General features: G+C 42.9%; 1 protein-coding gene across 9 annotated transcripts in view; it reads right to left on the bottom strand.

Annotated features, from left to right (window-relative positions):
• znf423 (zinc finger protein 423) overlaps positions 1 to 25,173 on the bottom strand; it is a 128,786-nt gene extending 103,613 nt beyond the window's left edge. For 2 of the 9 annotated variants that reach the window (XM_055509812.1, XM_055509813.1), the window contains exons 1-3: positions 23,857 to 25,171; positions 13,315 to 13,389; positions 12,020 to 12,082 (exon numbers count right to left, since the gene is read on the bottom strand). In XM_055509812.1, coding sequence (XP_055365787.1) covers positions 12,020 to 12,082; positions 13,315 to 13,389; positions 23,857 to 23,896 — 178 coding nt within the window. In that variant the 5' untranslated portion in view covers positions 23,897 to 25,171. Of the gene's footprint in view, positions 1 to 12,019; positions 12,083 to 13,314; positions 13,390 to 23,856 lie in introns of all 9 variants that reach the window. The other 7 variants (XM_029154893.3, XM_029154895.3, XR_008694983.1 and 4 more) reach the window with 6 other exon arrangements.
• Positions 25,174 to 26,380: the final 1,207 nt, after the last annotated feature.

Below are 26,380 nucleotides of genomic sequence, written 5' to 3'. Positions count from 1 at the left end.
GAGAACTAAGAAATGTACTTTTGTGACGACATTTTGGCCGGTCCTTACTTCAGGGTTAAGATGTGATTTTAGGTCTGAGGTTAGAATTCAGTTTTGGTTTGGATTAGAGCAAAGTTAGACGTCTGCCTTTAGTTGTGATGGTCAAGGTAAGGGGCTAGGAAAGGCATTATGTCAATGGAGGTCCCCACTTCCATGGAAGTACAAATATGTGTGTGTGTGTGTGTGTGTGTGTGTGTGTGTGTGTGTGTGTGTGTGTGTGTGTGTGTGTGTGTGTGTGTGTGTGTGTGTGTGTGTGTGTGTGTGTGTGTGTGTGCGCGCGCGCGCATCCTGATAGCGGGACACACTTCAGTGTGAGAGGGGACCAGTGGAAGGCAGTGTCGACCCAATCCTCACGGCTGTGTGTGTTGTTGTGTCTCCATTTTTACCCCTTATCCTCACATTGTAAACACCAAGAACCAATAAGACAATGAAAGCACTGGCTTGAGAGGAGAGGAAAAGCTAGAGCATAATGTATGTACAGGATTTCCACCTCTTAAAAGGAATCAGCCAGTAAAGTGATCTCTCTTTTACTAGATTAGTCTTCATTGGGGGCGAGGGTGTTAGCCATCTGTCCAGTGGTGAGAGCACCGTCTGGCCGGGGAGAAAAACTGGCCCCTTGGCACACAAGCACGCACACATATGCATACATATATACTGGACATTGTGCACACTCAAAGTTACACAAAAAAAAGGAGGATAAATACCCCAGAGGCCTACCAGCTATACACAGTAAAAGAATGACCACACTGCATGTATATTCCACACAGTCATTGTGTGGCAAAACAAGGACTCTTTTTGTCAGTGGTTTTCATCGTGGCTTTCAAAAATATCCATACAAGTACAAGCCATACACACACCCCCCGAAGTGCTCTGATGCCAGAGGTGAGAGCACAGCCAATTTTAGTGTATACCAAAACAAAGTGCTGTGATAGTAACAGGGAGAGGAGCCAGATAAGCGCCCTCCTGTTCGGATTGTTTTAGGTTTAATGGTGGGTTTATGATACAATATGTATTAATTTACACATTACACATACACATTTAACTGTAGACATAAAGAAACAAACAATTACTATCAACCTTTGAGCTTTGAACAAAGGAAACAAAAGTAGAAAACAAAGTTTTCATGCTGTAACAGGTTTTATAGTAGATATAGATATAGCTGCATCAAAAAGCTATACCATAGCCCCAAAAATCATAAAAACTTCCACTATTCCTTTTCTCCTTTTCTTCAGTCCCTCAACTCCCAACTCAACCAGACCAGAAGAAGCAGCAGGCCTACCCGATAAAAGCAGGAACCTCCAATGGGTGGTTTAGTTGCATGGTGTGTGTGCGGTGAGCGTGCATGCACTGGGGTGGTGATTGCATAGTGGTCCCAAGTAAATAGCAAGTGTGCACTATCTACTAGCGAGCTCTTTTTTTCTTTTTTACACACACACACACACACACACACACACACACACACACACACACACACACACACACACACACACACACACACACACACACACACACACAAACACACAAACACACAAACACACACACAAATATAGTAAATCATATACCATACAGACACAAAGCAGGCAGGACAGTCACACACGCACACACTTGCTCTATGGAGAACCATTATCTCTGAGTCACAGGCTGTCTGCATGCCAAAAACAACTGCACACACTCTCACATACACACAAACATGCTTGCAAAATGAAATTCAAATCCAAATAAGAAATTTAACAGAAAATTAAAGTTAATCATGTTAAACAATACTACATATCAAAGGATTAAAAACAGAACTATGCCATGGTTGCTTGTAATTATACAGTATATGTTTGCTTACATCATTAATTTTATTATATATACAGATGGAGCAGCCTAGAACCTGATTTTAGTATGGTCTCAACATTAATCCACCATTTGGAGCATTGATCAGTGACGGCAGTGAAGCGTTTCAAAATGAAATAGAACAGATATAAGATTAGGTGACTTGACTCAGGCTCAGACAAAGACTCACATTAATAATAATAATTATATATATATATATATATATATATATATATATATATATATATATATATATATATATATATATATATATATATATATATATATATATATATATATATATATATATATATATATATATATATATATATATAGGCATCCAGTGTGGGTCCTTGGGCAAGACCCTTCAAGCTACCGCCTACCTCATATCATGAGAGACAATGAACCACATGAGATACCGGCTCAGACGTCGCCCGGTCTAACAAGGTCTGCGTCAGGTGTTGGGGAACCAGAGCACCTTGACCAGAAATGGGCTACTGGAACAAGAAAGAAAAGGCTGAGATGCGAGAACAAGGCTCTGTTGGAATGCTACTACTCAAGTAACCCTAGTCAAAGGGGTTACATGCAAAGAATGTGCGGTGAATGGGAACGGAGAAACCCACATTCAAGGCTGACGGCGAAGCAACTAGTAGCTCAGTGTTCCAACATCCACAAACGGCAACTGCTATCACAGCTTGAGACTGACGAGATACAACACAAATGCTACGGCAAGGGGGAGCCAGGACGCCAGGTCAGAGGGGAGGTTTCACCATCTCCCCGACCGGAAATTGGGTACGAAGCCCCAATAAGCACAGATACGCTGAGCGAGGCAGCAACTGACCTGAAAGATAAGATCATGGCAAGATTGAACAGGCAACCCCGAACCCCACTACAACGGCTAAGTGAAGTACCATCAGAAAGTCTCATGGAAGATGTGAATGCAGCATTGAGAGCGATCCCTACCACAACAATCACAGAAACCAATGAGCTGATATACGCTTCAGCATCAGTGATCCTAGAGATGCTTGGCTATAAGAGCAACCATGGGAGCCATGAGAAACAATACCCACCATGGAAACGAAGGTTGGAGGCAAAAATCAAGGCAGCTCGGAGGGAAGTGAGCCAAATGACAGAGGCCCAGAGAGGTGCAATGAAAAGACTGATGCCCAAGAGGTACAGCCAAATGACCATACCTGAAGCACTCGAAACTGCCAAGCAAAGGCTACAAGCCTTGGCCAGCCGCCTAAAGAGATACACCAGAGATAACGAAGCCAGACGAAATAAACCGGCTGTTCGCAACACAACCTGCGAAAGTGTACTCTCAATGGCAGGGTAATAACAGCAGAGCAGACCCACCAAGGCTGGAAACTGAACAGTACTGGAAGGGTATATGGGAAAGGGAGGCATCACACAACAGTGATGCACAGTGGCTGGTGGATCTGAGGGAAGACCACAGCAACCTCCCTGAACAGAACCCAGTGACTATCACAGTGGCAGACATCCAACAAAGAGTCTCAGGTATGAAAAACTGGACAGCACCTGGCCCTGACATGATCCACGCCTACTGGCTAAAGAAGCTCACTGCAATCCATGAGCGCCTGGCAGCACAAATGAACCAGCTGCTAAGGGATGGGACTCACCCTGAATGGCTAACCGAAGGGCGAACGATCCTGATAATGAAGGATCCCTCAAAGGGTACAGTCCCATCCAACTACCGGCCAATAACCTGTCTCTCCACAACATGGAAGCTCATGTCGGGCATCATCGCAGCTAAGATAAGTGGGCACATGAGTCAATACATGAGCGAAGCACAGAAGGGCATTGGTAAGGATACCAGAGGAGCCAAACACCAACTCCTGGTAGACAGAACAGTCGCCCAAGACTGCAGAATGCGACACACCAACCTGTGCACAGCCTGGATCGACTACAAGAAAGCCTTTGACTCAATGCCACACACATGGATCACTGAATGCTTGGAGCTGTACAACATCAACAGAACTCTAAGGGCCTTCATTGCAAACTCGATGAGGTTGTGGAAAACCACCCTTGAAGCCAATGGGAAGCCACTTGCCCAAGTATCCATCAAATGTGGCATATACCAAGGAGATGCACTGTCCCCACTGCTGTTCTGCATAGGTCTGAACCCCCTCAGCCAAATAATAAACAAGACCGGCTATGGATACCGACTCCGGAACGGGGCCACCATAAGTCACCTCCTCTACATGGATGACATCAATCTGTACGCCAAGAATGAGCGAGACATCGACTCGCTGATCCACACCACCAGGATCTACAGCTCGGACATCGGGATGTCATTCGGACTCGAGAATTGTGGGAGGATGGTGACAAAGAGAGGCAAGGTAATCCACACAGAAGGGGTCTCACTCCCAGAAGGAACAATAGCAGACATTGAGGACAATTACAAGTACCTTGGAATACCACAGGCGAACGGCAACCTTGAACAGGCAACAAGGAATGCGGCAACAGCCAAATACCTTCAACGAGTAAGGCAAGTCCTAAGAAGCCAGCTCAATGGCAAGAACAAATCCCGGGCAATAAACAGCTACGCTCTGCCAGTGATCAGATACCCTGCGGGAATAATAAGGTGGCCAAAGGAAGAGATACAGACCACAGATGTTAAGACACAAAAGCTCCTCACCATGCACGGAGGGTTCCACCCCAAATCCAGCACCCTGAGACTGTATGCTAGCCGCAAGGAAGGAGGCCGAGGACTAGTGAGCGTGAGAGCCACTATCCGGGATGAAACATCCAAGATGCATAAGTACATCAAGGATAAGGCCCCGACAGATGGCGTGCTGAGTGAATGTCTCAGGCAGTGGAGAACAGAGGATGAGATGCTGGAAGAGGGACCATCATGGGAGGACAAGCCCTTGCACGGGATGTACCACCGGAACATAACTGAAGTGGCTGATCTTAACAAATCCTACCAATGGCTTGAAAGGGCTGGGCTGAAGGACAGCACAGAGGCACTCATCCTGGCTGCACAGGAGCAGGCCCTGAGCACCAGAGCCATAGAGGCCCAGATCTACCACACCAGACAAGACCCAAGGTGTAGACTGTGCAAAGAGGCCCCAGAGACGATCCAGCACATCACTGCAGGGTGTAAGATGCTGGCAGGCAAAGCATACATGGAACGCCATAACCAAGTGGCTGGCATAGTATACAGGAACATCTGCACGGAATATGGACTGGAAACCCCAAGGTCAAAGTGGGAAACACCTCCCAAGGTGGTAGAGAACGAGCGAGCCAAGATCCTGTGGGACTTCCAGATCCAGACTGACAGAATGGTAATGGCGAACCAACCAGACATTGTGGTGGTGGATAAAGAGCAGAGGAAAGCCGTAGTGGTGGATGTGGCAATACCAAGCGATGGCAACATCAGGAAAAAGGAACATGAGAAACTAGAGAAATACCAAGGGCTCAGAGAAGAACTGGAGAAGGCTTGGAAGGTGAAGGCCACAGTGGTGCCTGTGGTGATCGGAGCACTAGGGGCTGTGACCCCCAAACTGGAGGAGTGGCTACAACAGATCCCTGGAAAAACATCTGACATCTCAGTCCAGAAAAGTGCAGTCCTAGGAACAGCAAGGATACTGCGCAGAACCCTCAAGCTCCCTGGCCTCTGGTAGAGGACCCGAGCTTGGAAAGTGGATGAGACCACCCGCGGAGGGTGAGAATAGAGTGTATATATATATATATATATATTATATATATATAATTATAGAGACAAAAGTCTCTAGAGGTAATAACAATATTCTTTGCAGTATCTGCCAGTCTCAGGAACTTGAGGACAATGTACTGTTTATTAACAGATAAAAATATAAATATATAAATGGCACTAGACCAATAATGAGGTCATTTAGCATATCTGCAGGAAAGATATATGCAGGAGGTTTTTCTGTGTGTGGAGGCGGTGTATCGTGAATGTGTGTTTGTGTACCCTAGGTAATTAGATAAAGAGAAGTGAATTAGCAGGGTCCACAGAGTAGAATGATGTTACATAGCCTAACCACACCTAACTGAGACCCACTAATCACTACTCTGTAGGCTCACAGAAGAGTCTGTGTGCACGTTTGTGTGTGCTTATTATATGGCTGTGTTTGTTCGATTCTGTTTTTGAATCCCCTCATTATTCCTGTAAAAATTTGTTCATTAGGGTAATTATTGAGCTAATGACAAGCCCTTTTTCTCTTACTCTCACATCAGAAAAGTGCAAAATGAATCCAACAGAATACCTCGAACACTGGCTACACAATGGTTCTTTACTACATCTGATATGGATGGACTCGTTCCCACAATCTCAAGCTGGCTTCACACCAGTGCTGCCACGGTAAGCCGAATGCACATAGTCAACATGGCTATTGGGCATTTGTATATGTCCTGCAAGAAGTGAATGGGCAACCAAATAATTGTGGGAAAGGTTACTGAACTGCAACAAGGTAATAAAGATGCTCAGAAACATAAATCCTAAAACTTATCAATGAATAATAATAAAGAAAGGGTGTGTGGAGCTTCCAGCAGTGTGTTTAGAAACCAAACAGTCATAACAAGACTGTCGTTCTGCTCCACACCTCACTTCATACTGGACCAGGATTCAGTCAATCCTGGCTGGACACCAACACATGTCTGCAGCAGGGTCACAAACCAGCCATAAGGTTCAAAGTAGGGATGTGCCATATACAGCCCACAATAATATTGGTAAATGTGTTTTATTAGACACAAAGGAAAAGTGTCAGAACGCTAATTAGAGAGCAACGCAAATATGGTGAATTTATTTACTTTCCAAGGGCACACAAAATTGTCTGAGAACGAACACAGACAGAGACTTGGCTCAACCTAGAACATGTGAGTCTTTCTATTTAAGATGCACTTTACATAGACCCGGAATCCAAAAAAAAAAACATTTTACACAAAACTGTAAAAGAAGACATTCTGACTCCTAAGTATTATCAGTTTACCATCACACTGTTATGTTGCTTTATGCACAGGTGTGAAGAACTGGAGTGGGTAGTCTGTGGTTATTTTCATTTGCTTATTGCCCACTGACTTGGATATTTTCTGGGACACATACAAAAAATAAAGGACAGGTTTGACACATTTGCACTGAGCTCAAACTCAAAGGCACACTGACACAAGGCTAAACAGGTGCAGCTGGGCACAACAACACAAGCCTGCTTTCTGTGTCTCAGGAGAATGACTCCCCCACTCCTCTCTCACCCTCTGCCCCGTCTGTTAATGTGTGTGTGTGGGGGGGGCAATATAAAAGAAACCAACTCTCCTCACCTTCTAGCCTGCGTATGTGTTTTCAGAATCCAAGAACTCTCCCTCCCAGGAGATTTGTCGAACCACAGAAGACCAGTGCAAAAAAAACATACACAGCCAAATTCACACACACACTTATTTGTATTTGCACACATTTACACACCCAGGCCCTTGGGATGTGCTGCGGCAAGGGAGAACAGCACCCAACACTAATGTCTGGAAACAGGATGATGAAAGAGCCATTCACGTCATGGAAGGAAGCAGAAAAGACACAAACACTGTACATACACAAACACATTTAAATCAGCAAGACATGCAAGTCACAAACCCACACAGGCTGGCAGAAAAGCACACTCACAAACAGCTTCTCTCTTATTTAACTTTTTGGTGCACACACACACGCACGCACGCACGCACGCACGCACGCACACACGCACACACGCACACACGCACACGCACACGCACACGCACACGCACACGCACACGCACACGCACACGCACACGCACACGCACACGCACACACACACACACACACACACACACACACACACACACACACACACACACACACACACACACACACACACACACACACACACACACACACACACACACACACACACGGATTAAATGCTGCAATACAGACAAAAACGCAGATGCACTGTGCACTGTCACAAGCAGGCAATAATACTTCACACACACATACACAAGACCTGTTTTCCTGTGGTAGCCTTGGGGAAATTAAAACTACATTATGGACCTCCAGAGGATAGCGGTGAGAGAGGGATAGAGAAAGAGGAAAAGAGAGACAGAATGGCCAGTGTCCTGTTTTCCAAGGCTCTGGTCATCAAAAACATATTAGTGTAAGACAGGAGAATTGTAGTAATGTCTGTATTGTCCCTTCATTCAGACTATTCCTGACTTACCAACAGCCTTCAAATAGTCTTCATATCTTGGATGGATGGATTCATGGCCTAGATCAAGTAAAGCAGCGGTCCCCAAACTTTTTTGCGCCACAGACAGGTTTAATGTCACAGTATTTCACCGGACCAGTCTTTACAGTGGGGCGGAAATATGCAACAAAATTACATGATACGACCAGCATAAAACTTGGTATTTTCACAATATAATAATATACGTGAATCCACTGTGCATGCAACTTTATTAGCAGCGTCCTCACAACATCGGGTAAAATGCAGAATGCTTGTTCTCCAAGTGATGAAGCAATTTAAAAGGCTTCACTGCCTCGTTGGAGCCAGTCGCTGCATATTTTGCAGAGCGGGCTTGATGCGTGGGACCAACCTGTTGTAACAAGTCCAAGTTTCAAGTAGAGCTCTCAGTATTGTCTGTTAAAGCAGCTTTCTTTGTAGTTGTAGTTGTATGCTGTTCTTCTACCTCCTCACTGGCCCGTTTACTGTGCAAAGAAACTTTCCAAAGACATTTGTTTGCAGGCTTGGGGGTTTCAATTTAGCAGTGATATTTTACGTGTTACTGACCGGAGCGCCCCATTTACGAAGGTAGCAGTTGTACTGTACTAAAACACCTACAGAGACCAAGGCAAGCACCTTGACGTGTCAATCGTGAATCATTTAGTGAAGAGATTCCGGTAATTTTCCAAAATAAAACAAATATTATTTCCGAATCACACAATAAATAAAACAGAAATAACGTAAGTTAGGAATTTTTTACAGCCCGCTAACCAATCGACCCGGGGGTTGGAGACCACTGATGTAAAGGATCTTTTTTGCCTGACGTTTTCATTTTGCTTGAATATACCATCCATCCATCCATCTCCTACCGCTTAATCCCGTACGTGGGGTCGCGGGGGATGATGGAGCCTATCCCAGCTGTCTATGGGCGAGAGGCGGGTGCAGCCTGGAAATGACGCCAGTCCATCACAGGGCCGCTTGAATATACCCTGTACTAGATTTTAGTCATGATCCTCTTTTGCTTTGCAGTATATCTATGCTTTGCAGTATAAACATTTTTTATTATTTGTAATATTATGTTAAATAATTCTATTGGTTTATAAAGCCATATGAATATTGATCCTATCCTATCACACTGCAATATAAGTAAAAAACCTTTATAAAGGTTTAAAGAATTATACTAAATAAGCCTGAACTGAATTGCTGTCATATTAACAGTGCAAAAATGTAAAAAATGTAATTAAAACATCACAAACCCAAAAAATCTGGTCTGTCAAAAACAGTGAAGCAGTCTTAGTGGGAAAAAAAACTGTCCTGATGCACCACCTATCTGTGCAGCCAATCATAAAAGTCATCAAACACACACAGTTCCTCAGTTTCAACTTGGGGCCCTGACAAACCTTTTTCAAGATTACTCATTGTAAATTTACATTTAATTTAACAAATTACTCTTAACAGGATCACTTTTAAGCCACCCTTCCCAAGTCTTTTCATTTACTGACCCTGCACACAAGGGGACAAGCGCACAAAGAGATGAAACGGGTGGAAAAACTAAGTGATGGTGGAAACCAGGTGTTAGAGCATGTTGGAGCACCTTTGGCATCTGAGGGCCAGAGCAAGAAGAGGAAAAAAGGAAAGAAAATGTAGGAATGGAAAAGAATAGGCTGGCCCAATGCTATTACCCTTGAGTCACTCTCCCACTGCTGCCCCTGCTGAGGGCCTTTCCAAACATATTTTCCAGAAAACCAAGAGAAAAGGAGCCAGAAAAGTGTGGAGGAAGGAGAGAGGGGTGAAAAAGGTATATTTCTCCATTTCCTCACTCTCCTCTTCATATCAGTCTATGTAGAACCCATTTCCCAAGGGATAAAAGAAGCAAGGTCTCTTTCATTTACAATCTGCTTAAATTAGGACACTTTGTACAAATCCTAGTACTAAACACAGAACAACTGCAAACAAGGGACAGAAAAGAAGAATAAGAGACAGCAGGAAAAATGTAGAAGCATACATGATGCAGATGAAGCTGGGACAAGGCATTGATGGTGAGATTGTAACTGAAAGAGTGGCTGAGTAAGAAGATATGGGACAACATGCTTTTTTGCGGGAGGAAAAGTGTGTGTGTGTGTGTGTGTGTGTGTGTGTGTGTGTGTGTGTGTGTGTGTGTGTGTGTGTGTGTGTGTGTGTGTGTGTGTGTGTGTGTGTGTGTGTGTGTGTGTGTGTGTGTCATGGGACTTTAGCTTCCTGCTGGCTGGAACTGACACACACAGCAGTTTTAGTGAGCCACCCAGGACCTCAGTCAGCACCCCACTTTAACACGCACACTCAGACATGCACACTAATGTAGGCTCATATAGGAGCCCCTGGAGGAGCGTTAGAACAGGTTTGAGGAACGGAGTAAAGACGGGAGGGTCGGCACACTATAGGCACCCCAAGGGTCATACTTTCCTCCACTTCCATCCCTGCAGAGCTGAACAGAAGGACAGGATAGGTGTAGAGAGAGATAACTGCATATTTACCACATTCAGCAGTATCTTTGTTCCCTGGTGGAGTCTAGTCAGAGGAAGTGTTTAAGTGTTCTCCTATAGGCTGCAAACCAGAGCAGAAAAACTAGCTACTGACTGCCAGACAAACACCTACACAACTCAATCTGTTTTACCATGATTTACAATATGGACCTTTACAAAAATTAATGACCAAGAAAACTTTATCTGTAGTTCTGTTGTGTCCGGGATAGAACATGCAGCAGAGGCAGTTGATCAGTCTTTTTTTTCCTATACCTTTACCATTTGATTATTTATGGTAAATGTAAAATAATACCAGTCCTACATTTGGCTCATTGTCAAGTTAATGACATTGATAGTTATGGTATTACCTATTATTATATATTATTATATTTTAATCAGTAAGTAATTTTTTTTACTGACTTGTGTTTTATATTGTGTTATTATTAAGTTTGTGTATTATAAAATCTTATTAATTTAATGTTTAATGTTAATTAATATTTCACAGAAACACACTGCTAAATGAACGTCCATTACATTACACGTCCTTTACTGTCCATGCACATGAAAAACCTATGAACAGCTGTGGAGCTGTTTCCTGTTCACTGCTGTTACCTGCCCTACTGTCTTCTGTCAAAACAGCTAATTAATTACCTTATCTGTAAAGTGAATCAACTAAAACTGTTCAGATATTAATATTTGACTCTTTATATTTATATACAACATACTTTATCTCACATAACTTTATCAAGCATTATAATGAAATACACCCTGTAGCCTGACTGTTTTTTTGGCCTTTTTTGTTTTGTTAAAACAGTAGTGAATCCCTATAGCTGCTCTACATGCCCCCATTATTTTATACATAAACCTTAAAGTGGAACGGGTTCAGTTTAGCCACTTCTCCATCAATGTAGTAGGGCAACTGTGGACAAATTTATTTCCATTTTTTAATTTCTTCTGATGGAAACAAGAGAGAAGGTGGAGGAGGAAGAGAAGAGACTGAGAAAGGGAAACTGGAACAGTTGGTTTGGAGAAACCGCAAAGAATAACAAAATCCAAGAAAAGAACAAATGGAAAAGAAAAGCTCTATCATCTCTTGGACTTCTGCCCAGGATATCGCCAGACCACAGAGAATAATGAGAAAGCACACACATTTCTGCCTTGTCCCCCCTCCACCCATGTCTCTCTCTATAAATATCCCCCTTGCCATGTCTCTGTGCATTCTGTCTGACTCTCATCTCCCTGTAATTCACTCTATTCTAATTCTGCCTCATTCTTTTACTTGATGTCCTTCCGAGCAGTCCATTACAAACCATGTGGAACTGATGACACAGATTGTGTGTGTCAATGCATTTCTGTGTGAAAAACATGTAGACTTAAAACTCTGGAGCACATTAGGCAACTTGCTGGAACTTTACACCATCAGGGTGTGTGCACCTGTGTCTGTTCACTAACCTGGCTGAAGAGTTGATTCATCCCAAGTTCCTCCACACGCTGAGGATTCCCCTTCCTCCATTGCTAAAGAAAAAGGGAGAAAGAAAGAATGTCAAAATATGTTTTTTCTATCTTGTCCTGATGGACAATATCATAGTTTCATGTAATTGTAGAGTTGGAGGATTAAGCTTTGTTTCCAGAGTTAAGGTCAAAACCTATTGAAAAACAGCAAATTTAGAGTGTATAGCCGGTTGTAAAACAAAGTTGGGGAGCAGGAACAGCAGCTTTGCAGTGACATGTAGTACAGTTCCTGGACCTCATTAACATTATTTGACTAAAAACTTCAATTACATAATTTCACCCAACAGAACAACTACTAACTTGACTGAGATCATGAAACTGAAGCTTGCTCGAAAGGACCAGATCCCCCGCAACGTTTTCATGCTATCGCTACTTATCTCTAAATAAGGCAAGGCCAGGCCTACATGTTGTGGACCCTTTATTGTCTAATAATTTGAAATCTAAAATAATAGCTAAACTACCAAAAATTGTATCATTCAGGTGCGGCATTGATGATTTCCTAATAAGTTTGGCTATTAAAGCTGATCAGCTGGAATGTGATAATGACTTCCTGGTTACAAAAGGAAGGAGGGAAGTACAGCTGGCACACAAACAGGAAATGTCTAGAGCCTCCACACAATAAGGTATCCTGCTAACCCCCTCCTCTACATGTCAAACCTTGTCATACTAAGAAGATAACTGTTCAGTTTGGTACAGGCGAAGATTCTTAGGTGTGGGACAAGTCAAGTTTATAAAATTATATTTGTGAACTCAAACACAAGCATGCATTCCTGGAGGATCGCTGTGTAGTACAAAAGCAGGACCAAATATAAAACATTTGTCAAAATAATAATTTTGCAGAATTGCACAATACAATGTAAATTATCTTTCCTCACTGGTACATGAAGTAATTGTGTGTTTCTGGGAAAAGGCGTATGCATACACAAAAACACATAGCGATAGAAGAACATGAGAAAAAGTATTAGAAGTAAAATAAAGTACTTCCTATATTCCTAATCGAAAGGAAAAAAAAAATAGAAAAAATACATTCTTGTTTAATTAGCATTCACACTGAAAAAATCCCATTTAGAAATATAGTGCTTTATTAGCCAAGCACATATACTGTACCTTTATTTAGTTGTCCCACATCCTCCCTCTTCCCCCCCTCAGAGACGCAAAACCATTACTGTGAACCTGACTCACTAGGGGGTTATTTAGAGGGTGGAAGCTGTGTGGGAAGGTTTGAGCATGCTTACATTTACTCCATGACAAAGAGGGGAGAGTGCGTGCAACGTTGAGTATGTACTTGTATACGTCGATGGAAGATATACCTGTAAAAAAATAAAATGCAATCATGCAATTACTAACTCTTTCCATCAGTATGTGTTGCTCTATCTCCTTGATGCCTTTAACGCACGTACATCCCTTCAGACGTACATTCCTTTTATTATTATTTTTGTTAGTGCAGCATTTCATTCTACAAAAACAAGAAACAGGCTAAACACAGATATATACAGAGAAAATACAGCAGACAGCAGTCTAAAGGTATTGAATTGACACTTTTAATATTGAATTGCCAATTGAGTAAAACAGTTTACCTGAAATATGGAAGAACCAAAGCTCATGTAGGCAGCATGTGCATCTATTGCCATCATTTGAGGACTACCATGCAATGCCGTAGGTTTGTATTTATGTTGGTTGATACTATATACATAATAATTGCATACATACAAATGAGCAGACATACAATGTTTTGTTTGATTGATCTTTAGTTTTGTATAAGCCTTGGTGCTATCATTTAAAGACTGAAAGTTTTCCTTTGTATTGTGCTTTGACATTTTTTTCCACACTTTTAGGCTGTCAAAGAGAATAGAAGACAATAAATTGGCACTTTAATTATGTGAACCCTCTTTATTAGGCTTCTGGCTAGCTCCGTGTTTCAACACCCTGTACGAGAAGACTAGAATATCCCAAACATGATACGGAGCTATGGCTGGTTTGCAATCTCTGTCATTAATTATACATGTACACACGAAAGCAAGCACACACAGCTATAAAGTAGCACACGTCACTCTCCACTGTCTCCTCTCTATATCAATATATTTCACTTCCTCCCTTACATTTCTATTTTGCCTTCCCCGTTCATTTCCCTTTCACTTTTCTCACCTCTGCTTATCTACCCTGCTGTTTTAACATCAATCTTCCTCCATCACAAATTTTTACATTTTTTATTCTACATTTTCCTCAGCAGCATCCTCTACTTCTATTAACCCTCTCTTGCAGCACTCTTTTATATTCCCCTTCGGTCATTTTGTCTGTCTTTTGTATCCCATCAAAGCGGTTATAACTTCAGTAAAAAAGCCCTTTGTCTCTTTAACTCCTAAACAACAACCATGCACAGTATCAGGGCCATTAATTCCCTAGATACCCTAAGGCTCTGCTGTCCCCAGATCTATTTGACGAACAGATTATACATTGGCCAGGCAACCCAAGGAGGCGGGATGTGGGTCAGCATGACCAATGATATGCTAGTTCCCTCCCTGGAGGGTTGGGTTGATTGACAACTTGTGCTGGACAGAAGTCAAGAGGGTAATTGTCATCCGACTCTCTCTCTGTCACAGTCTCATCCTAGTCACTTTTTTCTTGCTCCCTCTCTCTCTAGCCTAGCGCCCACTTCTCTTTCCCTAATCTGTTTTCCCCCTATAGTTCCAGAGGGAATCTGTCATTGGCTGCCCTTCCTCTCCCTCAGGAAAAACTTTGTGACGCTACTGGCCAAGGGCTGATGCCAATCTCCATCCACAGCCCACCCCGTGGGACCCCCCCCCCCACTTCAATGGCCTGTGTCACACACACACACACACACACACACACACACACACACACACACACACACACACACACACACACACACACACACACACACACACACACATCTAGTCAAGGGACAGGGACAGAAGCTGATTAACCAAATACTTTTATCAGCAGTAAAACTGCTCTCTCTGCCTGCCTGCATTCTGAACAAAACAGCCTTAAAATACATAGACACTCATACGAACACACATCCCAAGCACTGAGCCACTGGCCAGAAACACCAAGCTAGTCTGGCGTTTGGGACAGTGTGTATGCACATGTATTTTCTTGTTTATGAGTGCGTGAGGTGGCAGAGGACTGAGATGGATGGCACTAACAGAAAGAACAACAGCCACACAAGGCCTGGCAGACAAGTTCCATCGCCCTCTTTAACTTTGCTCTTTCTAGTGCCTTTCACTAGTCCAGTGTCTTCTTCCTGAATCGTTGTTTCCATCTCCATCCTCACTGTTTTCATCTTATTTTTCTGCTAGCCTAAATTGGCATGATTACACTAATACTTTCATCTTATCATTTCACCCATTTTATTCCTCACACATTCTCTCTAGGTTCATATAATGTCAATCAGGTTTTTATTCAATGCTGTGCTAAACAAATGAGTGACATAAGTTCATACGCAACTTCTCAAACATCAGTAAATTCCCCTTGACTAAACTACACACACAAAACCTATTTAGGTATGTATGTATGTATGTATAAGAAATAGGTTGCTGTGTTCATAGTTGTTTTCATGTTCAAAACAGAAAGGCACACAAACTGGGAACTGCTTATTAAAAATTCACCTCTCAACATCCACAGAAAAGAAGACACACACGTATGCACATGCCCAGACAAACAAGTTCAGAGTGGATATTTAGGGCCAAACAACACTGCTTAAGATCTTCTCTGACCTGACGTTTGTTTTTCTGTCTGTCAGACAATGGAGGTACAGTAAGAGCACAACAAATAAGCAAAGTATGATAGTGGAAAGTTAAAGTCAAAGAAACGATTAAGAGAGCGGAAAAAGAAAAAAAGGAAAGTCAGTTGACAAGAAAAAAGGGTGAAAGAGAGATGAGGATAAGGATAAGGATGCGCCAATGAGCAGAATAATAGGTGAAGGAGGGCACCAGCTCTCCTCGGGAGTACCTTGACTCTGGGGAGGGCTCCAGAAATAACTGAACTCAAAGTCCCCGTCCGCTCCCACTACAGACTGACCCAGACCTCCACTATTACTAGACTAGCTCAAATATCAAGTTCAGCACACCTCAAATGTTGACATACAGTGTGTGCGTACTGTTTATTTGATACAAACTTATTAGGCTTTATAGAGCGAGAGAGAGAGAGAGAGAGAAAGAAGAGAGAGACGGTGACGCAAAGACATTGTATATCACTGGAGCACAGATTAACTTGATTGTCACATTCCTTCCAGGAGTACCAGGTGCAATATACATGCGCATGTCTGTATTTAGAGCGTGGCGGGTAAGTTGCTTGAGTAGAAATATAATCAATCATCTTACTCCACTCACACAACAAAATACACGTTTACAATAGTTATAAGTACATAAGTAAGTAATATGTACAAATACAAAGTTAGAAGTAAAAGTTTTCGGCTGCAGTATTCACAAATAACTATTGTAACACTTCCGAAAATGTCTATAATAAAATTTGCAATAAGTTACATGTAATATAATGTAGTGTGAGTGCAACGGTTTAACACATGGTCTACTTGTACCAAACAATTTGCAACTCTTTGGCTCAGCATTGGAAAAATATTCCCCTACTTTAAACTTTTGTCTTAGCTTGTAAATGTGCTTTTAAGGACAGGATAAAACTCAGAGTAGAGTGTAAGCCTGGGTTTTCTATTCCCCAGACTGTGAGTCTAAGGTCGACAGTACTTCTGCATTTTTAAATTTAGCTTGCCTAGACCAGTACTCAATACACAACACACTCTTCTGTTTACACTTCATTCTGTTTCTGCTCTGCCTATAACTTTTCTACAACATTGTCTATTATATTCTACCACAAAATATAAATACATAAAGCCTTTTTATATGGAATAGACATACACCAGAAAATACCACCTCATTCCTCTCTCCTGTTGTTTCAAAACAGGACAAGTAAAGCCACTTTTTCAGGCTGATTATAAGTCATAGAATTGCATATTTTCCCTAACATCTTTAATGCTATCCAGCGCACCTAATGTAGTTGCAGAAACGCAACTTTGCGGACGACAATTTTACTAAGGCAAGAAATATTGTTGGAAATAAACATGAGCAATTATTTTTTTAATTTACACTTATGTTGAGAAATAAAAATCTAAAATATGTAAATCTTTAATTCTGCAAACTTTCAGAATACAAGGCCTCATAAGCTAGACTGAATCTACTAAAAAAACAAATACAAAACATTAAAATTTAAGGACAATTTCAAGGAATTTCATTTTTTTATTATTAGTGACTAAGATTAAGATTAAATTCATTAGCATCATTTTAGTAGATTCAGTATAAAGGCTCTATCTCCTGCTCTCTCTTGCTTGTACTTGCTTGTAAGTGTCACAGCAGGGTACTCTTTTGCCTTTTGACTGGAAGGTGAATGGAAAGGAGTTACAAAAACCAACTGAAGACTCCAGCATCAAAAAGATCTATAGGGCAGGTCTATAGTGGGCTGCACTACAAAGACTCAACAGAGTGTCCAATAAAAAAGGGAACACAACACCAGCAGCTTATTCTGTTGAAAAATCCACGAAATGCACATTAGTCTCGGCCTACGGTCTGTTTGTTTAACGGCATGTGTCTGTGCAAGCACAGAAGGCAACCAGAAAAAGTATAAATAAATGAATGAATAAAAAATATGCATAACCTATTTGGGGCCCTGAAGGTTTTTGGTTCACTAACAGAGCAACATGTAGAAAAAATGCTTCTATACTGTATGTTACAAATCATGCATGCACAGCACTATAAATATAGGCAGGAAAAGACTTATACATTAAAGTCACCTATGTTTTACATAAAATAGCAATATGGATGCTAATCAGATAAGGTAGATTGCAAAACAGTGACTTTGAACCAGGCCTCAAGTTGAAAACTGTGAAAAAGGTTATATGGGGTCAGACTAGCAGGATAAAGCGCTACTCACACCAACAGTTTTATCTGTGTGTGCAGGTGTAGCCCATTAAATATATTATGCATCATCCAGGTGTGCAGAGGGTCACTGCTAATTGCCCCCACCACTAATGTTTAATGTACAGAAGAGGGGGGCATAAATAGCAGGAGAGAAGGGGTAATAATAGAGGGATGACCTGGGAGGAGAGAACTACAGCAAAGGAAAGATTTTTTTTTTTTTAATAGTAGCGGGTGAATAAGGGTTTGAACAGGGTGACTGTGTACCTGTGTACATGCATGCAGTCACACCAGCATCATCTCAAAAGATCAAGGTGTGTGTGTGTGTGTGTGTGTGTGTGTGTGTGTGTGTGTGTGTGTGTGTGTGTGTGTGTGTGTGTGTGTGTGTGTGTGTGTGTGTGTGTGTGTGTGTGTCCGGTGTGTGTGTGTGTGTGTGTGTGTGTGTCCGGTGTGTGTGTGTGTGTGCGTGCGTGCGTGCGTGCGTGCGTGCGTGCGTGCGTCTGGAGGGAAGAGTGTGTGTTAAGGTCCAGTGAGTTTGCAGCTGATAAAAGGAGACTAGCTGAGCCTCTACAATGGCACAGTCCTGGCCCATGATGCCCTGGTCTCTGACACATATATGTGCATCCACACCATGCTGCCCTCTGATAAGGAGTTGTTGCTGGCATCCACACACCTCACTGAGGGGCTTCGCCCTTCTAAGCGCACAGACAAACAATAAAAACCTAACAAATCCAGTAAAACAATGTGACCTACTCACAATCACTTTAAAATGAAAACCGTTTTTTCACACCTGTGTGTTATTTGGCTGCTGTGATATGTAGTACCTAAATCTTGCCCTTATACATCACCTATTTTATTTAACTCTGCTGCACTCAGAGCCTTAAGTTGTACAGTAATTTGATTCTAATTCGGTGCAAATTGACATGAGTGTCATGGTACTGCTGGGCTCCACCAATCACCATTTACATTAGCTTGTTTTGTCCCATTAACAAAAACACCGCCAAAATCTCAAATTCACCCCCTGCAGATGAGTCAATAGAATTCCTAACAAAGCTCTCAGAAAGCCATTTGATGGTTCAGCAGACTTTGATGCAAAGCCAATAGAAGAGTGTTCAATGTGACAGTACACATGCTGACTGTACTACTGCTACTGTAATACTGTAGTATTATACAGAGTCTTTTAACATAACTCAGATGAACTTAAATAAATAAATCAAAGATACATGTTTCAAGTTAGTGAGCGAGCCAGTAGCCATGTGAAAATCTAATCTAATGGTTATGGCAGATAGCAGAGAGAGGTGGAAGAAGACAGGAGACTAAGAAGAAGCAATATGTGAGATTAACTGAACAACAATCCCTTATACTGATGCTACTGCCAGATGTTCATACCATACAACATTAGAAAAACTAAAATAACAGGCTAACACACCTGCCGATTGCTATAGTCCCACTTATTTACTTATTTCGGGGTTTTTTTAATCCAGCAATTGCTAAACTGGAATGTAACTTGATAACATTTCCCAACACAATTAAATTGTAACCACATTTGGCTGGTTGGAGGTTGTTAATTGCATTCTTGAACAGTTAATTGACAATAACTTTGACTCCAGGCAATGAATAATTACTATCCCAAAGTCTCATACTACATTTAAATCACACTTCCATGAAATATCATGTAGTCCCAGACAGTAAAAAGTACAGCAAAAGTACAACGGTTCCATTCATCAGAATATGCAGTTATTTGCTCATTTAGTACTATAGAATAAACTGCAAAATATTTGTTGTGAAATGTGATTTTTCAAACTGACATTTAAGGTTTTTGCTAGAATAAAGACTCGTCCTTATCATTTTTTTTTATAAATTAAGCATATCGTTTCTATTGACACATTCAGCAACAGGATAAATGCTCTACATGCTCTTCAGAAATGGGAACTTGTAGAAGACTGGTGTGACTATGTAACTGCAAAGAGCAACTACGGTATCGACAGTATCATGAGACAGCTGAACCAAAATCATACAACTAAACTCTAGTTTAGGCTGGAGTGGAAGTGGGAGAAAGATACTATATACTATATATGTATAGTGAGGGAGGGTGTCAATTACTCCAGGGTAGTTCATTCAACAAATACTGACAACAAACCATAACTCACGATCTTTCCCTCATGGTCGAAGGGCTCTTTTGGCTCAGCTGACTAGAAATACTCTAAACAAACCAAACACATAGTAAAAAGGTAAGTACTCTATTTAATTCAACAATCTTCCCTGCACTCCTCTGTGTCCCTGTCATATGAGCTCAACTCCAGTTTAATGTCCTGCAAATGAAGCGGATTTATTAATGTGTAATTAAGTAATAATCATCACTACATAATGCATGAGAGACTCAAGGGGCTAAGAGCTGAGAGAGAACGAATAGAGAAAGATAGGATAGCGAGGCGGCTGGAGCAGACAGAGAAGTAGAGTTCTGCTTCTCGCCCCACTAAAGACACACATTAAAAACGGATTAATACACTGAAATATTATTTTGATAAGGGAAGTCATGCTCACTCATTTCTTTCCCCCTGCCCCCCTCCTTTTTCAGTTAGTATCATGGTCCATCATCGTGCCATTAGTCCATGTTCAATTAACACACCGCAATTAGTCAAGTCCCACTACTGTTGACAAGGCCTAATCACCATAAATGTTGAACTGGTAAAGTAAATCCATCAGAGGAACTTAGTCGCAGTACTGAAACTGAGAGAGGTCATGGTGCACACACACGCACACACACACACACACGCACACGCACACACACACACACACGCACATGCACACGCACACACACACACACGCACACGCACACACACACACGCGCACACACACGCGCACACACACGCACATGCACACGCACACACACACACACACACGCGCGCGCACACACGCGCACACACGCACGCACACACACACACACGCACACACACACGCGCACGCACACACACACACACACACACACACACACACACACACACACACACACACACACACACACACACACACACACACACGATGAAGGAATGGCTCCAAAGCATACTTTGCTACATACTGCAGTAGTATTTCGCATTTATGATCTCTTTATTCAGGACAACCATGTGTCCATGAGTCATAAACCATCATGAGCTATAAATCATGAGAGGGTCTCTTTGCTGTTGTTTTGGCATGCCTGGCAGTCCATAAGCCTGCCAGCCAGTCAGAGTCGGGTGAGCAGGTGAAAGACAGGAGAACATAAAAACACAGATAATCCCCTTGTGATGCTCACCTCATCTTGGCCTCCATCACTACTTCCCCCTTGCCCACTCACCCGCCACTCACTGAGTGCCACTGCAATGCCTCTCTCTCTCTCTCTCTCTCTCTCTCTCTCTCTCTCTCTCTCTCTCTCTCTCTCTCTCTCTCTCTCTCTCTCTCTCTCTCTCTCTCTCTCTCTCTCTCTCTCTCTCTCTCTCCTCTCTCTCTCTCTCTCTCTCTCTCTCTCTCTCTCTCTCTCACCAAGCTGTCAGTGTGCAAGGTGTGGCAGGGAGATAGCAGCATGCATGTATACACACAGACATAGACAAAACACATGGTGCTTATGCAAGCTTGACAACAAGGGCTATGTCACCTTTGCTGCCCATAGACAACACAGACACAGTGTGGAGGTCGTCCACCTCTGATTCGCTTCGCTCTGCTTCACTTGGCTGCTTAACTAAAGCTAAGCTCTGGTTATCCAGGCTGCTGAGACCAGGCTGCCTCGGTGACACACGAGGCGTGCATGTTCATGATGAATGTGAATAGATACAAGAATACACACCTTACGAACTTAGGCATGCACAAAACATGATTACACAATTAAAGGGCGCCAAGAGAGTAGCAGGCAGCAGATTCACTTGTCCACAGCAGCTAATATGTTCACTGAAATACTCCAACACTGCAAGTAACACGTAAAAAAACACATAAAAATACATCTTTCACATTTCTAACCTCCAAGTCAACTACAAATTCAGGATTGCAATTAATATTGTTTTACATTTTACAACTTGTTTTTTTCTTGATTTTAAAAAGGCCATAATCATGTAGTGCTCTGATTTAGAGTGAAACACCAGCTCTAGTCCCTGCTCCCAAACAGGTTATATGTTTCTATAATTGTTTACAATACATTTATGATCATCTTAGATGAGGACCACATGTCACTGCCAGAAGTGATGTGCTGTGTCTACAAAACAGACATGTTTCAATATACTCTGTGTGTTTCAGAATCAATATATTTAGAGTTCACTGTCACGTCTAGAAGTGCAGAGAAAAATGCAGAAAAGGTGGAGGCAATGGATGCGTTGGATACCAAGACTCTCGCATTTGCCTTTCTAAATAAAATAATAAACAAGATGCATGCTAAAACTAGACAGAATTAAGGACACGCTTTTTAAGCGCCTCTGCCATGATTTATTAACGCACAGATTCAGCCATTTACTTGATCAAATATTAACAATTAGCATTTCTTTATTTGACAAATCATATTTTATTAGATGGGTGCATCAATCAACTGAAAACTGCTTTACAGTAAATTATAGGATTATAGGGAATACTTAAGTCATGTTCAACAACCTACACTTTACAACCAAAGTAAACATATTATCGTACACTGCCAGTGTTACATTTAAGTAGTCTCTTTTACTATAATGAAAATTAATCGCAACATATTTCAGGTGAAAGAGACTTAACTTAAGAAGCCATAGGAAGAGCTGAAATCGCCAAATGAAGCTTTTCAAATTAATCACCCACACAGAATCAAAGTCAGAAACTATCTGGTGAGATGATTACAGCAAGGAAAAGTCTTCAGCTAGAAGGAAATGGGGGATGGGGTGACAACCACATGGTCAGCCAGTCCCGTTGCCCATCTGGGTCCCATAAAGGAAACATGGAGTCCAAGGCCACCACATGCCCTCATGTATTATGCCCACATCTGCATGCACACATGATATGAATGCTATCTTATGGTGCTGGGGGTAATTAACACTTTAACGCTTTAACAAATAAAAAAAAATAATTGTTAACATTTTTAGAAATCATATAAGTTATAGAAATTCAACAGACTTGAAAATATTTAAACGGTCTAATCAGATCTCGTGTACCCCATTTTGGATGATATTGTTTCAAAGTAGAAAGTTAAATTTTCCACTTGGGGCAGTTTTGAAGCAATCAGGTAAAACATTCAAATGTCTGCATAGAAAAACACGTGTATGCATGTCTGCATAGCACCACTCCCACCACCGCCTTCCTAACGGTGAATATTGTCATTTGTTTTGTAAAATACTGATAAGATGAGAAAAAAGAAACTATATGGTTTAAAACAGACAAATGCACCACAATAAAGCAACAGTGGGCAAATTGGGACAAATTCAATAGGCTGCTTCTCAATATGAGAATAATCCAGATTCCATTAACTTAGTGAATAACAACAAGTTGCTAAAAAGCAGCACCCACGCTGTCAGTGAAACGGCGCACTCGTGTATCATCTTTCACGTTCTGACACTGGCAGCTAATTGAAAACCATTGCCCTTCTGGACCAGTGCAGAGACACTGGAGCTCTTTGGATTCTTGTTGCATTGGAAACCATTAGGGCACAAATTGACTATTCCATACAATTTTAGAGTCGTGACCAGTTACAGCAAAGAGGAGTAGATTTGAATGTTTTGTAAAAGTACAAAGTACCTGCAACCCTTTTGAAAGCAAATCTAATTAGCAAACAGCTGGACACGAAGCGCTGGTGCCGGTTCTGTTCACGCGTTCTTGGCTCTTTTGCTGAGTGAAGCGGACGTTTCCTACCTTTGACGGAGCGCGGTTTGGCCTGTTTGCGTCTGGACATCTCGAGCGCCGAACTGTTTGTTTTTGAAGTGTCCACTTGTTTTCGCTCCGGTCCACGCTTTCAGCGGACAGCGGCGGGTTCCGCTTCCTCCTCCTCCTCCGTTCGCCTGTTGCAATGCGGCAGCTTCGGCGTCTGCGTGGGGAACGACCGTCGCTGGTACCACACGCCGGGAGTGACGCGTTCGCGTCGTCCTCCGCCGCCGGGACCGGAGCAACCTGTGGAATAAACGTGAGCCGCGCTTCGGACCCCCCTCCTCTGCACGCGCTTCGCCTTCTCCCGTACAGTCCTTGCCCTCGTGCGACTCCGACGTACGTCTTCCAGGTTCCGGGAGATCAGAGCGCGAGTTGCCGCCACGCGCGCGGTCAACACCTGAGCAGATTCCGCTCCCCGTTAAGCAGAAGTGCCAGAAGGAGCTGGTGAAAGCAGCGCGGCGCGTGACGGTGTGGGTGCCGAGAGGCGACTGTCAGTGTTGGGGAAATGGCTCAAACCCGAACGCCTTGGCGTCCTCGCGGCTTCGCGCTGGCTTTTGACTTTATCGGAACTATTGGAGCCGACGGCGTCCTCTGGCTGCAGCGGACCGAGCCCGGGTTCGCTCCGCCGGTCCTACTGCTCTGGTGGCGGGGACATTGCGCCGTTCGTTCGCCCGCCGTTCTCCACCCTGAGGGCCACTGCGTGTTCTGCCCGCGCTCCCTGTTCTGAATGTGCCCGTTAGCAGCCGTTAGACGCGCGTGCAGTCTAACCTTCCGCTAGCCTCTGTCTCCCTGCTTTTTCTTTGTCCTGACTCTGGCTACCAGTCTCCCTCCTCCTCTGCCCGCCTCTGCTGGCGGGGCTGCGGCGCAGACACACATAATAAAGCCAAGGCAGGCAGTGCTTGGCTGGAAATGTAGCCGCGTCCCAGCAGGGGGATGTGAGAGAAGGGTCCCGGCGGGGGAGCGCTCTGATCCCGCAGGGAGCAGCTCGGCACAACCCGGGTTGGCTGAGACAGAGGCTGGAGAGAGGAGGCTGGTGCGAGCGAGCGAGCGAGCGAGCGAGAGCGCGCGACAGCGCGAGAGAGAGAGAGAGAGCGCAGGCAGAGGGACACTGGGGCAACAGCGCCCAGCTGTGGCCGAGCGGCGCAACTACAACAGAGACGCCACCGACAATAGTGTGGAAAACGTGGAGTTGGAGTGAATTTGTCGACGGACCATGAGGGTATTTTTGAAATTGGTCCTGTTTCTCGAGAATTTGTCTTTTAATTCACTTGTGGTAGGACAGTTTTAGTTTGTGACACACACTTTCATTTAGTCAGAGCAGAACCTACCGATGCATAATGAAAATGTTCCAGTCCACACTAAATATCAACTGTTTTCATGTAGCATCAACAGTTTAAATCTTAATTCCGATTTGTGTAGGGTTTTAGCAGCTTGAAGAAGAAATGTTCTCCTGGACAATGTTTTCACATTAGTGTTGACACGAAAAATAAGCCATTTCAATTAGCCACACAAATGTAAGTCTATGTGTGTGTGTCTGTCTGTCTGTTTTTTTTAATTCAAAGCTTCTTTATCTCCAGTTAAGAAAGAAGAGAAATGTCTGTGGACAATAAAACGGACAAAGAGGGGGAAAAATGAAAATCACTGGGTGCTTTGTTCTTTATTCTATGCTTTAACTGAACGCTCTCTGGCCACAGCTGAGCTTTTACATGCCCCCCCCCTTCACACACACACGCACACACACATGCCCACACACATAAATGCTCACTCTCTCTCTCTCTCTCTCTGGTTGTCATGGATAACTGGGTAACGTGGAGCTCCCTGTGCTGACCAGCAGGACCACTGCCCTCCATAGATTGAGTCTCCCTGCCCCCCAAACCTCCCCCAACCACCCACAGGGAGCATAGCAGCCTTAGGACTGACCCCCCATCAAGGTTTGTGAAGGTGGGGGCCTCTTGTCTCCATGCTCTTCTCTTGTATCCCCTGCCTCACCCTCCAAGCTTCACGTCTCCCTCCCTATGGAATGAGTGCAGGCCCAGAGACCCATATGTACATTCCTGTGTGTGTGTGTGTGTGTGTGTCTGCTGCTGGCATGGAGGGGCAAAGCCCTCTCTCAGTGGTTGGTCCCCGCTGCCCTCCCTCCCTGTTTCTGCCAGTAAGTACAAAGAGTGGGAAAAAAAAACATATTACAAGCTGCTTAAGGGTCAAGGACAGGCCTCTGTTTGAATAGCTTCTAAGAGTCGTATTGTTGAATCACATAGCTAGCAATTACACCCTCTGTCATCTCTGCACAGATTTGGCTTTCTTATGCATACAACAAGAAAACATTATGTAGCACCCTCTGAATAAGTCAGCCAACAGACGTGCAGTAGGAACTGAGACAGATAGGACACAAGTGGAAGTTTAGGTTTTCATAATTCATTTTAAATACACCAAATGTGCAAACATTCTCCTTCACCATCCATTGTTTATCATGTCATGTGAAATAAGTTAAGTCTGAGCTATTATTCCATGG

Source organism: Betta splendens, chromosome 6 (assembly GCF_900634795.4).
Source record: "Betta splendens chromosome 6, fBetSpl5.4, whole genome shotgun sequence".
NCBI lineage: Eukaryota > Metazoa > Chordata > Actinopteri > Anabantiformes > Osphronemidae > Betta > Betta splendens.
This window is presented reverse-complemented; position numbering and strand designations above follow the sequence as displayed.